Source organism: Myotis lucifugus, unplaced genomic scaffold, assembly GCF_000147115.1.
Source record: "Myotis lucifugus unplaced genomic scaffold, Myoluc2.0 scaffold_1, whole genome shotgun sequence".
Classification (NCBI taxonomy): domain Eukaryota; kingdom Metazoa; phylum Chordata; class Mammalia; order Chiroptera; family Vespertilionidae; genus Myotis; species Myotis lucifugus.
Genome location: NW_005871049.1, coordinates 15,861,733 through 15,878,422, shown reverse-complemented (window position 1 = coordinate 15,878,422; position 16,690 = coordinate 15,861,733). Strand labels below are relative to the sequence as shown.

At 44.1% G+C, this 16,690-nt stretch overlaps 1 protein-coding gene across 4 annotated transcripts in view; it reads left to right on the top strand.

The window, feature by feature from the left end:
- ZNF827 (zinc finger protein 827) overlaps nt 1–16,690 on the top strand; it is a 162,056-nt gene that overhangs the window by 89,112 nt on the left and 56,254 nt on the right. For all 4 annotated transcript variants that reach the window (XM_006081747.3, XM_014455597.2, XM_023754853.1 and 1 more), the window contains exon 7: nt 80–137. In XM_006081747.3, coding sequence (XP_006081809.2) covers nt 80–137 — 58 coding nt within the window. The remainder of the gene's footprint in view (nt 1–79; nt 138–16,690) is intronic.

Sequence of the window (16,690 nt, the reverse complement as noted above, 5' to 3'; positions counted from 1 at the left end):
GGCTCTTTTGGCCGAAGCCTTAAAGACACAGTTGCATATGGATGACCTAAGAGACGTGTTTCATTCTTTCTCCTTCCAGAAAAAGTGAGCAAAGAGCACAATCACACAAAAGAAAATACCATCCGCACGACCACCAGGTAGGTCCTTGATGTGGGGGCCCTCAGAACACCGATGTCGAACATTGTTCCCCAAACCATGTTCCCCCACCGGGTTCGAAGGAGTCATGCCCTTACCACCGTATTGTGTGAGAACTTTGGTTGGTGGAAACAATACAGCAAGCAAGGACACTAAGGGGGGGGGCCATTCATATTTATCAAACATCCAAGAGGGGTCCTTTGCTGGGGAGTTCCCTTATGCTTCTGTGTTCTACTCCTGACGGTCACTTTGTGAAGCAGGTATTATTTTCTTGGCAGAAGTTTCTGGGCCTGAGAGTGTAATGGGTGGCCCAGCGGAGGCTGGGAGCTGGGTCTGCGTCTCAGGACAGCCCTGCTGGGGTGGAGACCAGTGCTCACTGCAGCTGCTCCTACGTAGGTCTGAGGCCGTGGGCTGATAATCCGTCACCAAGGAAATCCCAGCGTTTTATCTCATGGTATTAGTAGGAGGGCAGAAAAGGTACAAAGCAGAAGAAAGACAGTGCTTTAAAAATAAAAAACCTTGCAGGAAAGCCGATATCGCTAACAACTGTGGGTAAGGAAGCTTGCCACTGGCTACAGGCAGTTTGAGGAGGTCGGCCAGAGTGGGCGCCCCATCAGACTGCCAAATAGGAGGGACCAGCCAGTGCTGCCGGCCATGGGACTCTGAGTGGCTGAGGTGAGCGCCAGCAAGCGCAGACCCCGCCGCTGGGGATGAGTTACTCCGGAGAGATGCGAAAGCTTTAAGCCAAAGAACTTGGCTTCCCTGAACAAACTTGGGTGCTCCCTCATGGGAGCGTTGATTAGTTTTGTGCCTTTAATTCTTGCAACAAGAGACACACGATGTTTTTCTCTTTGACGTGGTCTGGATTGACCTCAGCATCATCAGGCACGTGGAAGGGGCTCAGGGGAACCTTTCCTGAGTTGTGTTTTCTTTTTCATTCTATGAACTGGAACTGAAGAACAACACACATCACACAGTAATAATGAGCACAGAGCCAGCCTGCCTCACACAGAGGTGACAGAGTGTTAGGGAAGGACCCTCCCGCTAACAGAGCAGGAGAGTGGTGTTAGCCTGGTCTCCACCGGTAAGGGCAGGGCTGGGAAATGGGTTTTGCGGTCTGGCCTGCGCATTGCACTGGGAAATGGGTCTGGCCGGTGGGAAGTCTGTTTCCTCTATGAAGTGGGATGCTCAGATAGGACACGTGGGCCGCTGTAGATTCCACCCTACCTTCTGCCTGCAATCCGAAGGCTATTTCGTGTATGTGCTTGTGTCTATGGGTTAAACACATGAAATGGGCCAGATTGGTACACATCGAAAGGTGGCAGGCTACAAACAGTACATGTTCCTTTTCATTGGCTTCCATGGGCTTCTTGAAGTGTCGCCGGCCAAGTTCCTTGACAGCAGAGTCCGAGAAGGGTGTGGCTGTGGAGGGCTTTATGGAGGAGTGTTCTCTCCGGAGCCTGCAGGGGCAGGAGAGGAAGGCGAGGTCACTGAGCAAGCATTGGTTGTAGCTGGATTCGAGCTTCTGCTCTGTCCTACAGTGAATTCTGGAAGATGAACTGCACCAGAGTGAATACTGCTTCGAAGCAAGGGTGCAGCTCCTTGCAGCCCCGTAGATTTCTCGGACTTCAGCAGGGGCAAATGTGACCTCCCCGGGAGGGGGCGCAGATGGTGAGGACAGTGAGCAGCCCACACTCCCAGCAACTTGGAGAGTGCGGGGGGGGGGGAGGGTGGCGGGGAACAGAGCAGGACCCCAGCAGCATCTCCTGTGGAGGTCCTCTGCTGCCTGCTGCTTTTTAAAAAAAAATATTTTGTTGATTTTTTTACAGAGAGGGAGGGAGAGGGATAGAGAGTTAGAAACATCGATGAGAGAGAACATCGATCAGCTGCCTCCTGCACACTCCCTACTGGGTATGTGCCTGCAACCAAGGTACATGCCGTTGACCGGAATCGAACCTGGGACCCTTGAGTCCACAGGCCGATGCTCTACCCATTGAGCCAAACCGGTTAGGGCTGCCTGCTGCTCTTTAAGCTCACATTGTAATATTTATATCACAGAAAGGTATGCGGCAAGACCACGTTATTTTATGATTTTCAGGTGTTCTCTGGGAAGAGGGGAGAGGAGGTTTGAACTAGCCCCAAACAAGTGAAATGAGCCTCATGGCCTTAATTGCTTTGGCTGGAGCTAGAGCATAATTACAGGATCGAAGAGAACGTTTTTTAGCCATTTGGCAAAAATGAAGCAATCCTTAAACCCTTCTCCTGATGGGAGCAAGAAGAAATCAGATCTTTTGCCCAAAGTAAAAGAAGAGGTGCTGCCTATAACCACCACCCCCCCACCCTATGCAATAGTGATCAGAAATCAGTATTACAGAATTCTTGGTTTATTGTTTTTCTACAAAATCCTCCGTGTGTTTTTATTTTTCCTTTGAGTCGGCAACTTACTCAATTAGCCTCTCCTCAAATAGGCCTCTTTTTTTACCTTCTCACCTCATTACTTCAGGTGAAATAGAATCAAGCTACTTTGTGCCAAGAAATCCTCTTTAACCTGAGTTAACTGATAGCAGAGATGGGGGGAGGGCGGATGCCAACTCTCTCCTTTTTTGAGTCCTGGTTTATTTCATATGCACAAGGTCAACTTACAGGTTATGTTTTAAGGTAATATTTGGGATACTTTTCAGAAAGATCTGCATCATCTCCACATTTCCATATCTCCAGATTTGTAAGGACTTAGTGGGATGTTTGGTTAGCTATCAGATTTCTCATGTTTGATTTCCTAGAAGCCTCTGACTGTACAGAACAATGGCTCATGATTGGAATCAAGTTCAGAGTCTACCGTGTTTTCGAGTTGCCAGGCACATTTAAGACGGAGTAATTTAACAATGAAGTATAATGGGGAAGGGAAGCCCTGGGGTGCTGCTCCCAGGGATGTATTCCGATCAAGCTCCTTCCAACACCAATGGATGCATGAGCTCCTCGATTCAGTGACACCTCCTGCTCATGGGGTCTGACACCCGGGGGGATGAGGGGAGAGACAATTCAGGCCACACTGAAGAAAGGAGCTGACTCTCTCCCTGTCCTTCATAAACCCATGGCTTCACCCACAAGTGTTTATCATTATTGAACTTGATTCTCATTCTAACCACAAGAACTAAGGAAAAGTGTAGCCACCCAGGATGAAACCTGGGTTCTCAACCTTCTGGCCCTTTAAATACAGTTCCTCATGTTGTGACCCAACCATAAAATTATTTTCGTTGCTACTTCATAACTGTAATGTTGCTACTGTTATGAATCGTAATGTAAATATCTGATATGCAGGATGGTCTTAGGCGACCCCTGTGAAAGGATCGTTCGACCGTCAAAGGGGTCTCGACCCACAGGTTGAGAACCACTGCTCTATAGGTTGGCATTTTTATTTGTGCTGACCAGTGAGACTTGGGGGGCTGATTTCCCTGCCGGGCACCAAGAGAACATGACGCCCGTGGATGTGTTTACAGTGAACTCTCCATCCCACACGGGCCGTGACTACACCTCCCTCCTCATCACAGCCTCCCTGGTCCCGGCTGTCCATTGGCAATCGCGCTGTTTGTTAATACCTCTAAGGTGGGGAGATATGGAAAGAGAAAATGATGTTAGACCACATTCCTTGTTAGCAATGTTTAAAAAGAGGCTTAGGTGAAGCTAAAGGTTGAAACTAATAACTAGCAAGTTCTGGATCATTGGTTCTCTGCCTCATGTTTTGTGTGGTGTGTTGTTGTTTTTTAACTCTTACAATGGAAAATTTCAAAACTACAGAATGTACTCATCCTTCAGTTTGAGCAATTATCATAACCCATATAATTTCATCCATCCTCTCCTTTTGGTTCCCTTCTCTCTCCCTGGATTATTTTGAAGCAAATCCCAGACATTTTAAGAACTGGTTTAAGAATGTCTTTTTTTTTTTTAATCCTAAAAACTTAGACTCAACTGCTTCAATTGGGATCATCTTCCCAAAAGTAAAGGAGGAAAACAATCACCGAAGTGCACCATGTGGCCAGGCAGAAAAAATCAATCTATGTAGCAGCCAGAATGATGGGCTCATGTGGTCCTGCTCACCAGTGCCTGGACCTCACCCCTCCTCCCTCGTGCATGCCCTCCTCCGGCACCTCCATCGCATCAGTCCCTTGGTTGGGACGTCACTGGAAATGCTAAAACGGCCGTTCCTTTGCCTGTTTAACCTTAGAGTCTAGAAAATTCAATCCAAGTGTAAAGAAGCCCGTGTGTCTCCTTTGAGATAGTGTGTGGACGGAGTGTTCTTAACGCCACCCGACCTGACAAATGAGATAGGAAGGCAGACCAGCCAGAACCACGAGAACAGAAGGCTGGAACCCTTAAGAGATGAACCAAATCCTGATTTTTCTATTTCCTTCCCCCGCACAAGCCTGGGTTCCACAGGGACCAGATAACCAGCTACTATGATTGTTTGTTGATGAAAATATATGAGGCGTGATATCATAACCAGATCCCAAAGTTTAATGGAATAAAAAGATCTCCATCTTCTGACATGGACCATCACCCAGCCAGGTGCAGGATAAGATCGAAAGAGGAAAATGGAACCCTAGAGTCAGAGTCAGATAGCTCCTGGCAGGTGAATTGGACATGCTCAATGTTGTCTAACACCATGGACTTCAAACAATGGCTGCCAAGAACCCTCTCTTGGTTATTTGTTCTCCTTTCCCCATTAATAATTCAGTGTCCCTGGGGATATAAGATTGCAGGCCTATAAGAAAAACTTCTCACACCTGGCACACTTTATTCCAAAAGCAAGGAAGTGTTTACCTGAATTGTCCTTTTTCCCCTCACTAGACTAAAAAGCAGAAGTGGGGAAAATCCGAGAAAGGGAGATTTATATCATGCTGTGCCGACCAACATTTAATTTGCACAATTTTCAAAATTGGAAATGCAGGCTATTTTTCTGTGATTTAGATAATGGCACTTACAGTGTTTACTGAGAAACATATGCATTTGGAAGTGTTCAATATAGAATTTCCCCGTGTGAGGGTTTGGATGAAATGTGTCCTTAAATATTTATGATTCGGTAATAGAAATTGCACAAATTTGTAAAAGTATAATGTGCTGCCTCAATTTGTGCAATTTTCCCTTTACGTTTTTTGAAAGGCACAAGAGAACAATGCTCCATTACCTTAAAAAGTAAAAGATGACACATAAAGAACTCTGGGTTAGACGGAGGCAATTAAGAAAACAGGAAAGGGAGCAAATGAAATTGGTGGTTTTTGAGTTGCTTTCCTCAGATTCTCTTAACCCTTTACAGTTCATGGCTTTAAGATTAAATACACTGAGAATTCTATTTCTAAAATATGGAAATTACTGCTAATTTCATGGCAGTATATCCTTTGGTTAGGATATTCAGTGCTTTTTTAGTGAGGTCAAGGCTGTTGGTGGGCCATTGCAACTTTTTTAAAGTGCACTTCCTCTAGCCTGCGGGTCAAAGGGTCCTGGGTTTGATTCCAGTCAAGGGCATGTACATTGGTTGCAGGGTCCTCCCCATCCTGGGCCCTGGTCGGGGTGTATGCAGGAGCAAACCAATAGATGTGTTTCTCTCACATTGATATTTCTCTCTGTCTTTCCCTCTCTCTTCCACTCTCTAAAAGATCAATGGAAAAATATCCTCAGGTGAAAAATAAAGTGCCCTTCCTCTAGACCAGTGGTTCCCAACCTTTTTTTGGCCATGCCCCACCTAAGCATCTCTAAAATCCTGATGCCTCCCTCCCCTGTGACATATTCTTATTAATGTGGAGGATGCTAAAAGGCCATTACTTTGGTCTAAACAAACTTCCAAAGAACATGGCATCCATGAAAGAGAAAAATAAAAGAACAAAGGACAGTTGAAGTACTGAGGAAGAAATCGTTAAAATAATAATAATATTAAGTGATATGAAAAAATAGCAAATAAGGTTTCAAAACATATAACAGAGAACTGAAATGCATAAATATGTCATATTATATATTTATATATTGTATATGAGGCCCCTAGGACCATAAGAAATGCAAAAAAATCAGTTAATAACTCATTCTCAAATTGCCCCCCTTAAAAATTAAATTGCCCCCCTCTGGGGCATGTGCTCCACGTTGGGAACCATTGCTCTAGACCAGGGGTGGGCAACCTTTTTGTGAATGCGTGCCAAAACCAGCAAAATCTCTGACTCAAAATTCTTCTGCGTGCCAACCCTAATTTTTTGAGAACATGTTACGCCTACTTGATATCTCTTAAGGTGTACGGTGTACGTATGTGCAGAACCTTGAAGAAATAATAAAATTCATTCGAGTGACAAAAACACAGTATATGATGATGAAAAATACATTTATTTTTTAATGTATACATGTACACTGATAGACCGACAGAAAACTTTATGACTCCGTTTGATATCATCAGTGGGACTTTTGCTGCTGCACCACTGATGACAGAGATTTTACATTAGGTTTATATTTCATGACCTTCAGAGATATGCACGAGCTACTACTTTTATCCGTCAGGCTACTCCTATTACAGGACTTAACAAAATCCATCACTGAGAACAAAGATTCACAAGCGTATGTGGATGAAACCAAAACACTGGTTGGATCTAGGAAGGCAGGGAGAGTTAAGGCAGAGGCATAGAAATTGCTCTTCCCCTCTCTCGTCAATCCATGTCTATGGTCTTTAAGATAACTTGTTATGTAAAATTATTTATTTATCTAAGATGCACCTACACTGAATTTATCTGAAAAATGAAAAAGTCAATATTAAGAAAAAAATTGTAAATGGAAGATTATAAGAGAGGGTTTCGCATGCCAGCAAAAGTTACTGGCGTGCCATGTTTGGCACTTGTACCAGGGGTTGCCCACCCCTGCTCTAGACACTGCCACCTACTGGCAGACTGTCCTAAGAAATATGTAAACCTCTGATGTCTGCGATGTCATTGTGCCCCTCATGTGGTTCCGTGTGCAGGGCACAGCCTTCACCACAGTCTGCAGCTGCTACGACACAGATGTTGACTTGAGTTTCTTCTCATTGGCCATACACTCTTCAAATGACCTCTGCATTTTCAGTTTTCAAAGAAATTAAAACTAATCTTGGAACACAATGAATCACTTCTTAAAATAAAAAGTCTGAAACAACATTGTGAATTGCTGCCATTTGAAGGTTCCTTTTTCTTATTTCGCCAAACCTTTCTCAGTACTTTGATCTACCCCTACACTCCTTTGTTCTTAGGGATGCCCCTCTGCCATTTTCTCGCGCCCCTGTGACATCTATATTGAACTGTTATCGTTGAAACTACACTGCCAGAACCGTTTTGTGTTGTGTGACTGTGAAGAGGCCTGTTCACATCTCCTTGTCAAGATCGCACGAGAGCTGTACCTTTCTCCTCTTTGTGTTCCATGGGCTCTCCCACCCCTGTCCCTCCTCTGCAACAGTGTCCCATCTTGTTTGTATAACTCCGGACTGTCAGGAACCAAGTGTAAATCTGTAGGTCCCTGTCAGTAGACACCCAGAACCTATATTCTCTCCTGGTCACCTTTGACAGGTGATGCAGAGGTGACACGACCCAAAGGTCTGTGTGGCTGAGGTGCTGGCCTCACTGCTGTTCCTCTTGTCGGGGATTTGCTCTCAAGACTGTCTCTATGGTTGTTACTAGAAAGATATCAAATATTCAAGGGTTGACCTCCATTGAGGGCTGAAAAGCCCTCAGGGATGATGCCACGGCCCGGGGCACCCACATTTCACTGGCATTCCCTAGAGAGCTTCCATGGGACAAAGTCCCGAGTCCCTGCAGGGAGACTGAGGTCACCATCCTCTGCTCCCCCAGCGAGGGCCCGCCGCCCTTGTTTATGCAGAAAGGCAGATTCCTGCGGGAGATCCAGGGCCCTCGCAGGCTGACATTTCGCCGAGCCGAGCCAGGCCGGACATGCAGGTTCACTTCCGTGGCCTGCGGTTGGCTCGGGCTCTCGGGGCCTGGCCCCGGGCACAGTGGCCCTCACAAGGCCTGGCATTGTGCTCCCTGTCCTGAGAAGTTTCCCGGCTGCACAGCGGATGAATGCCAGCCGCTGCGACAGGAATTGTTCCTTGAAAATGTGGTGTTAGGTTGTACGGGTTGGCCCGCCTCTAAGATAACTCTAAAGAGAAGGTGTTTGTACTTTTCAGAGAAGAAAATAAAATTTTTAAATCACCAATATATTTTTTTTCTTCCTAAGGTGCTCTATTGTTCTGATATTTGAAACAGCCTCTTCCTTCGATACCTTTCGGCCTTCTACAACCGAACTTGACTGATCCTGCTGGGATCATAACTTAGGTGGAGTTGTCCCAGCCTATGTCTTTTACAACTGCCTTCAATGTTATCCCTTGGGTTACTTTCTAAAAGACTAAGAGTCTCTTTTAAAATAGAAATAAAGGATCCCAAACCATAAAACTTAATATATATTTTTTGAATTTTTATTTTTTTTCAATGACAGTTGACACTCAATATTATATTAGTTTCAGGCATACAGCAGCTTGTTTAAATTTTAAAAATAACGTTTGTTTCCAGGAGAACATAAAGAATAAAAGATAATCATGAATAATCAGTCCTGCTACCCAGACAACCACTGCTAAGTTGGTGCTGCATATCCTGGCTGAATTTTTTCTATTTATATACATATATGTTCCTATAAAAATCAGCTACAACTATATATACAGTTTTGTAATCTCTTTTTTCACTAGCAATATATTCTTTTCATGTCAATAAACATAACTCAATATTGTTCTTTTCGTGTTTGCATAGTATTCAGTGTTTGCATGTCATAACAGACTTAATCAGCCTCCTGTTAATGGGTATGAAGGGTTGTGTTTGGTTTTGTTTTCCCAAGTTGTTGGTAATAGAAACGGTACTGGAATAAATTGACTGACAAAAGCATTCACAGTTTTCAGGCTTTTGCTATGAATTGTCTAATTGACTTTCAGAAAGGTTGAATCTATGATTCTACCATAAGCTAATGAAAGAGAAAGAGAATATTTCAAGGATCTCTGTGCTTTATCATTAAAAATTTGTTTTTACCAATTGGGAGGTTAAAAATTATATCTTCTAGTTATAACCATTTTATTTATCGATTCCTAGTGTTATCAAGCATTTTGTTCAGGGGGAGGCATTTGTATTTGTTCTTTTGTGCATTTTCTTTCATTGTCATTTATTAATTCATTTGGTGGTTTGCGTGGATTGAACTTTTTGTTTGATTGTTGCTGATGATTTTTTAAATGATGAAAATTTTAAAACAAAGTAGAAGGAATAATGTAATACATCACCATATCCCACCACCCAGATTAAACAAACATTTGCCATGCTTACTTCACCAGTCTTTCCCCCTATATTTTACATCACATCCCAGACATCATAACACTCACTCCCAGATTCTTTGATATACATCTCTAAAAAATAAGGATATTTTCTACAATACCTTTGTACACCTTACAAAATTCACAATAGTTGATTGGTTTTATCATTGCTGAGAAGGTTCTGTTGATAGGCACCAGCCAAGTGCACAGCCATGTCAATGGACTAGGAGGAGAAAGAAACACGTCTTTCTCCTCACCTCAAAAATTAAAGAAGAAAATCTGGTGCCCATAGGGGTAGTTGAATGATGGAGTGACCTTGGTTCTCCATCTGCTCACAAGCGCCATTTAGAACCCACTGAATCTGTAATGCCAGCCTCAGTGTGTAGATAAATGCCCCCGCCAAGGCCTGCCAATGCATAGTCATTAATTCACGTTTATTCACTACAGTTCTTTCTTTGAAAATGTGTGCACCGAACTTGATCAATGACCGGGCTTTCAAGCCTGGCCCACTGGGGTCGCAGGAGGTCTTCTCTGTTGTGTCCATTTTAAGCTTGAATAGGGGATTTACTATTTGGATGGTCAGGGTTGTCATTAGGTCAGAGACACCACCAACCCAGTCTTTTCTTTTCTTTCTTTCTTTTTTAATCCTCACCAGAGGATATTTTTTTCATTGCTTTTCAGAGAGAGTGGGAGGGAGGCATGGAGGGGCTGAGAGACAGAGAGAGAGAAACACCGATGTGAGAGACACACACATCAACTGGTTGCCTCTCACATGTGCCCTGACAGGGGGTGGGGAGAGAACCAACAACCCAGGTACATGCACTTGACTGGGAATTGAACCCAAGACCCTTCGGTGCTTGGGCCGACACTCTAACCACTGAGCAGCACCCTCCAGGGCCCAGTCATTGTTAAACTTGAGCACTCTTCTCCACCCCCGTGCCCACTGACCTGCATCCTGGGTACTTTTATTAAAATAAGTAAGTAAATAAATAAAACCATTCAGGAATAGGGGCCCTCGTTTCTGCGGGATTGAGGAGGGAAGGACACTGTCATGAGCACCATTAACATTATGTTTTCTTTCATAATCGATTACTTTTTAAACTGACGACAGGAATGGCCATAGGAAAATGGGCACTGACTTTTCCACCTAAACGGTTAGTGTCTGGGTCCGTTTCACAAGAAATGAAGGTACACAATCTCTCATCCGAAATGAAACCGAGAGCCCAAGGTGGAAGCTAGGAGGACCGAGTACAGTCCAGGGTGGCATTTAGCAATTGCTGTACCCGGTTTTTAAGGGTTCAAGATTCTTTTTAAAAATCTGTGGACCTAAGCATTTTGTATATTTCAAATATAATCATTTATAAATATGTTACAACATATAGATATATAAAAATATTAAAAATATTAAGCATCTATTATTCTATTTTAAATTATTAGCAAATAAATGAATCAAGGATGATCATATTTGAGAAAAAATAAGCACCACCCAAAAGTGAAGAAAGCTGCATTCATTGTGATAATTAAGGTGAAAATAAAATCATCTTATTTGGTCTTTTTAAAACAATGAATATCTATTTTAAAAGTGGCAACATTTTTGTTGTTGAGTTGTGAGTGTATTCTCATGCAGGCTGCTCCTGCTTCTTAGAAAGTTCCTTCTGACCTTAAAGTCCTTGAGGAAATGTTGAGAAGGTAGTTATAACTAATCCAAATATTTCCCCCTCTTCCTTATCTTCAAATAATCCCATCTTTTTCATTGATGTGTTGCAAAAGCTTTTTTTTTAAAAAAAAGACAAACCCGTTCTGGTTTTTGGCAAGGACTGTATTCTGTTATTGTTAGCAAGGTCTGGGTTTTGTTCAAAGAAAACATTTCCGGTTTGTTGTCATTTCCTTTACTTTTGTTATATATACATGGAGATTCCAAATGGAAGTTACTGTATCCATTTCCGCGGTCGCAGTCCTGTTCCACACATTCAGAAAGTCTTTGAACTGGAGTGAGATTTACTCTTGGAATAACTTTGGTCTATCACCGTGTCTTCTTGAGGCTTTTGGAGGCTTGAAGGATTGTTTTCAACTAGTGTTTCCTGTGCACTTCACAATGTCTCGCAGTGTGTCACTCCTGGTTCTGTCTCAAGGTCTGAGTGGTTCAGAGGTCAGAGTTTTAAAAATGCCAGCACAATGGCTTTAGATAAATATAGGGTGGCCCCAAAAATGTATACACACGCTTTGAATAACTGTAAAGGCAGTGTTTATGAAAGTACATTTCATTTTCAAAACTGCGCTATCAGCTGTTAAAGTGTGTGTACATTGGGGGGGGGGGGAGGGGGGGGACACCTGTACATGGAATCTCAGTTCTTTAAAAATAACATGATATACCGATACAGAAAACTAGTGTTTCAGTGCACTGAGTTCCTGGCTGGGACTAAGTGGAGACTGAGAAAGGCCCCTTAACAGGGGGGTAAACAGCATGTGGTGCCGTGGTCCATGCTGGGGCCTGCCAGGGGGCAGCCAGAGGGAGGACACATTAGCTCCCACAGCCCTTTTCCAGCCCGGACTGGGGCTTCTGGCTCTCCTTTCACCGTCTGTGGCTTCTCAGAAATATCTGAGTCAGATCGTTTATTCTTTACATTTTCTTAAAATAAAACAAAGCAATATAAAAATTAACCCAGCCCAGCTGGCGTGACTCAGTGGTTGAGCGTCGACCTATGAACGAGGAGGTCAGGGTTCAATTCCCGGTCAGGGCACATGCCTGGGTTGCCTGCTCGATCCCCAGTATGGGGCAGGCAGGAAGCAGCCAATCAGTGATTCTCTCTCATCATTGAGGTTTCTATCTCTCTTTCTCTCCCTTCCTCTCCGAAATCAATTTTAGAAATATTAAAAATTAGTCCAAATTCTTTTAGACATATTTTACCCAGAAAAAAAAATATGGAAGCTGGATGGAGACTCAAGTGCTTTCACTTGAAAATACCCCATCTTTTTTATTCATTAAAGAAAATTTTGTCTATGTGGAGATTGAAGTCAGAATATCACTCAGGATGATGTAACAGAAACCCTTACATTTAATAGAATTTCATTCCACCCTAAAATACATAGATCCTTATGTGTTCTTAGTAAAAAAACATTATAGAGCAAGATCTTTTTTTTTCTATGTTTAATCTTTCTTTTCAATTTGCCATCTCCAAATTCAGTCCTACGAGTTATTATCATTGCCTTCTAGAAGGAAAAAAAAATTACTTCTGTCATTCCTTAAAAACTGTTGTGTCATTACTAAACAAAGTTTTTCTTCTTAACTTTCCCTTACATATTGTGTCCACCTTCCCCTTTTCCTCTCAGTTCCGTGTTGCTATGGCATCTCACCGAGAATCGCCTTGGTGTTTTGGTTTTCACGGTGGCCCTCGGGGAGGGGTGGCAAACCGGCCGTTCTGTGGGCAGCGAGCTCCCTGTTGGCCCGCAGATGTGAAAGGTGGAGATCCCTGTGGCACAGTCAGCACTTAGCAAAACGTATCACTACTTAGCGCCATAATCTTTTATGGACTGTTTTATTATTAACTGTAAATCTTTTTGTCCTGGAGCCCCGTGCTGTGGACCCTACAGCCCAGGCCGTTTAATGCCTGGAATTGCCTAGTCATGTATTTTAACCTGTAGATTTTCTACAGAAGAGCGACAGAAATACACATTTAATCTCCATTTCATGTCTACCCAGAAAAGAACGTTCGATAGATAAAAGTTTTGTCTTTTTTAAGTAACATAAAGCAGGAAAAGGAATGGCGTGTTGGGCAGTCCTAACTCTACACCAACAGCTTCTAGAATCTAGATGCTACTTCTGAGTGTGTACTGAATGTTTACACGAATCAGCTACGTCTTCCAGGTAACCTGTTATTGTGCAGGGACAACGGGAGTATGTTGTGGTAGATGGTGATTTGTTCCCTAAGTGACAGACACCTCCCCCATTCACCGTTAGTTTCAACCTGTTCCTTTTCCAACTTTTTAACCAAATATATTGATCATAGATCAATTTTTAACAGTTTTTGCCTTTTTTCATTTCCTTCGCTCACTTTTTGATGGAGAGGCTTTTTCATAGTAAAATGACTCAAGTTCTGGTAGCTGGAGAGTCAGGAAGTAAGAGGTTGCAGCATTCACAAACTGGCTCCTTTTGTGGAAGAAGTGGTAACTGAGGACAGTACAGGCATGTGCCAGAGACGACTATGTTGTGAAGCTGTGTGTTCATGTATTTTTTTCCCTGAGAAGATGCAGACTCGGCTCATCCTGTGTTGGGCACCTCCTGGGCCTTCCTTCCCCACTACCCTCTCCCACCCCTCAGTCACTGCAGCCTGAACAGGGTGCCGGCTTCATCCACCGCAAAGCTGGGCAACTGCTGAGAGTGGGTGGCCTGCACAGGAAGAGAAAAGGAGCTTAAGGAGCACCATCCCAACACCCAAAATGACACCACTCAGCACGAAGTTGCAGGGCGGTCATCTGTCCTCAGAGCATGGGCACAGTTAAAGATGACAGTGTTCTTGGGGATCTAAAACCATTGAGCAAGCCCATGCTCCACGGGGCATGCTCCGAGTTTGGTCTCCCCTCCTTCTCTTCCTGAGGCATGGATGCCAATCTAGGTGACATAGTGCCACCACGAGCTTCATATTTGTGTTGAGATAGAGGTTGGCCAACACCTCATGGCCTCATTACCCTTCCCTTTTCATTTGGGCTTAATAATAGTGAGGAGCTTGCCCCCAGGAACAGTGGGTACAGGCAGTGGAGAAGGGTTAGGATTGCAAATTGCCCTATCCCCGGTGTTGTGGAAGTATGCGAAAAGTGGAGCACCTGTTAACTTCTAGAGAGGAGTAAAGACTAAAATTATTTTCACTTGCTCAACTTCTCAATTGATACAGTCTTCCTGCAGTGTCCCAGGATCCTGCTTACCGAAGTGGCTGCTCCCATCCTCCCTCATCCCTCCTACCCTCTCCCTTCCCTTTGTTCTGTCCGTTCCAAGCATCATGATTCTGTGTTGTCCATGAGTTGCCTAGATGCTAAGAGACCACACAAAGGCAGCTTAGCAGGTGAGAGTGCACACTGGACGCCAACCTGCCGGATTCACATGCTGGCTCCGCTCATGGCATGGACAGTTATCTAACTTCTCCATGCCTGAGCTTCTCCATCTGTACAAAATACAGATAATAATGGTGGTAGCTACCCCACAGGGTCCTTGTGAGGATTAAGTGAAGTTGATACACACAGCACCTTAGAACAGTGCCAGATACTTAGTAAGCAATATACGTGTTCCTCTTTTACTGTACATGTACTAAGAACTTTAACATGAAATGTCTTATTTAACCCGGATAGCACCCTTATAGAGATGGTATTTTTAAACCTTTTTCCAATGATGAAACTGAGGCTAGAGAAGATATTGATTTGAAAAAGGTCACTTGACTCTCTAAGTGGCCAGTGTGGAATTCAGCCTCAGATCCTTCTAATCCAAACTCTGTGTAACCCACTGCACTCCCACCTCCCGGCCTGGGTGGATATGAACTCGGAGCGTTGCAGCTGGGCTTCTGCAGGAAGGCCGTCCTGGCCAGGCCAGCCCCCAAGGTGGCTCCGCACCCTCCCGTCCTCAGCACTAGTTACAGGGCGGTTCCCTTTCACAGGCCTCTGTGCCCCCTGACACCTGTTCCCAGGCCTGGCAGAGTGTAGGCCCTCCCGGTTACTGTGAACCCGAGGGAATGAGGGCAGTGTACATGTTTCTCTGTGGCAAGAAGGGTGATAGTCTCGATGCCTTTTAGGGGGACCCTCTTGGGACCCATGGAAGTCTCCACATTTCAGACCAAACAGTTCCATGAGCTCCCCTGGACTCTCCGATGTCAAGGTGACTGCTATAGCCAGCGTGACAGTACCAGGCAGGGCCATTGCCCGCTCTTCACCCTGTGCCCAGGGCCAGCCTGTGGTGTTTCCATGTGAACTGTCCACACGTGGATGTCACTGTCGCCTCCTGTGGAAGCTTCAGAATGAAGGAGGTGGAATTGAGAAATCTTATACTCTGGGTTTGAGCAACAATCCTCCAACGTCTCTACATCTTTAAAAGTGCTCTGACTCTAAACAGTTTTCTTCATGGAAATATTGAAAATTAACCTCGTCCCTCCAGCAGTCAGCTGCCCCTTCCAAATCAGAGCAACCTTTTCTTCATTCATTTTATTCAAGGAAACGGCACTTCTTGCCACCTTGTGAGGAATGTTTCACTTATCACCCCTTTAGGTAGGCAGATACAAGTAAAAACAGCTCACATTTATGGAGCACTTACTGTTTGCCGGGCACTGTGAAATGCATGTTCCATGGAGGATCTTGATGGGTCCTCACAGCTCCTCTGCGAGGTGTGGTTACTGTTATCATGCCATTTTAATGACAAGAAGTGAAGGCTCCGAGAGTTTAATATTTTGCAGGGTCACCCAGCCCTGAGTGGGGGAGCTGGAGTTCGAACCCAGAACTGCTTCCTCTCAAGCGCATGCTCTTAGACTCCATGCTGCACGGCCTTTTCCTTTCTGTGTTTGTATCATTTACAGGTTATGAGACGTTTGGCATAAAATGGCGTGTCTCCCCACTCCCCAGTGCCTGCTAGCCTACAGCCAGTTCATTGTTAAGGCTATTAAATTGTTTTTTTGTGTAAGATATAACTAAAAAGAAGCATCGATCAGATGCTTAAACCTCAGAGGGAAGGCAGGGGAGGGTGGGGGCAAGGGGGAGAGATCAACCAAAGGACTTGTATGCATGCATATAAGCATAACTAATGGACACAGACACCAGGGGGTGAGGGCATAAGCAGGGGGGCGGGGCGGGGGAGAGCAATGGGGGAATAGGACACATACGTAATACCTTAATAAAGAAAGGGGGAAAAAGGATAAAAATAACAAAGAAAAAAAAAGTATGCAACACAACGTTGCATGAAACCTAGCCTAACTGTCCTGTAAAACTATATGTTTATTAATGTATGTTTTACTTAAACATATTTATATGTCTTTTATTTTATCTTACTGTTTCCTTTATAACACATAATAATAGTAGCCATAGCCTTGCAGCATTTTTAAGAAAGCAGCACCCATCATGGGAGTCCTAGGCTGTGGTCCCTCAGATCTTTTCTTTCCCATGATCTGTGGGTTTGCAGGGGGCCTGGTCCCTGCAGGCTGTGTTTGGCTTCTGGGATGGTTCAGTCAATCAGAGGCC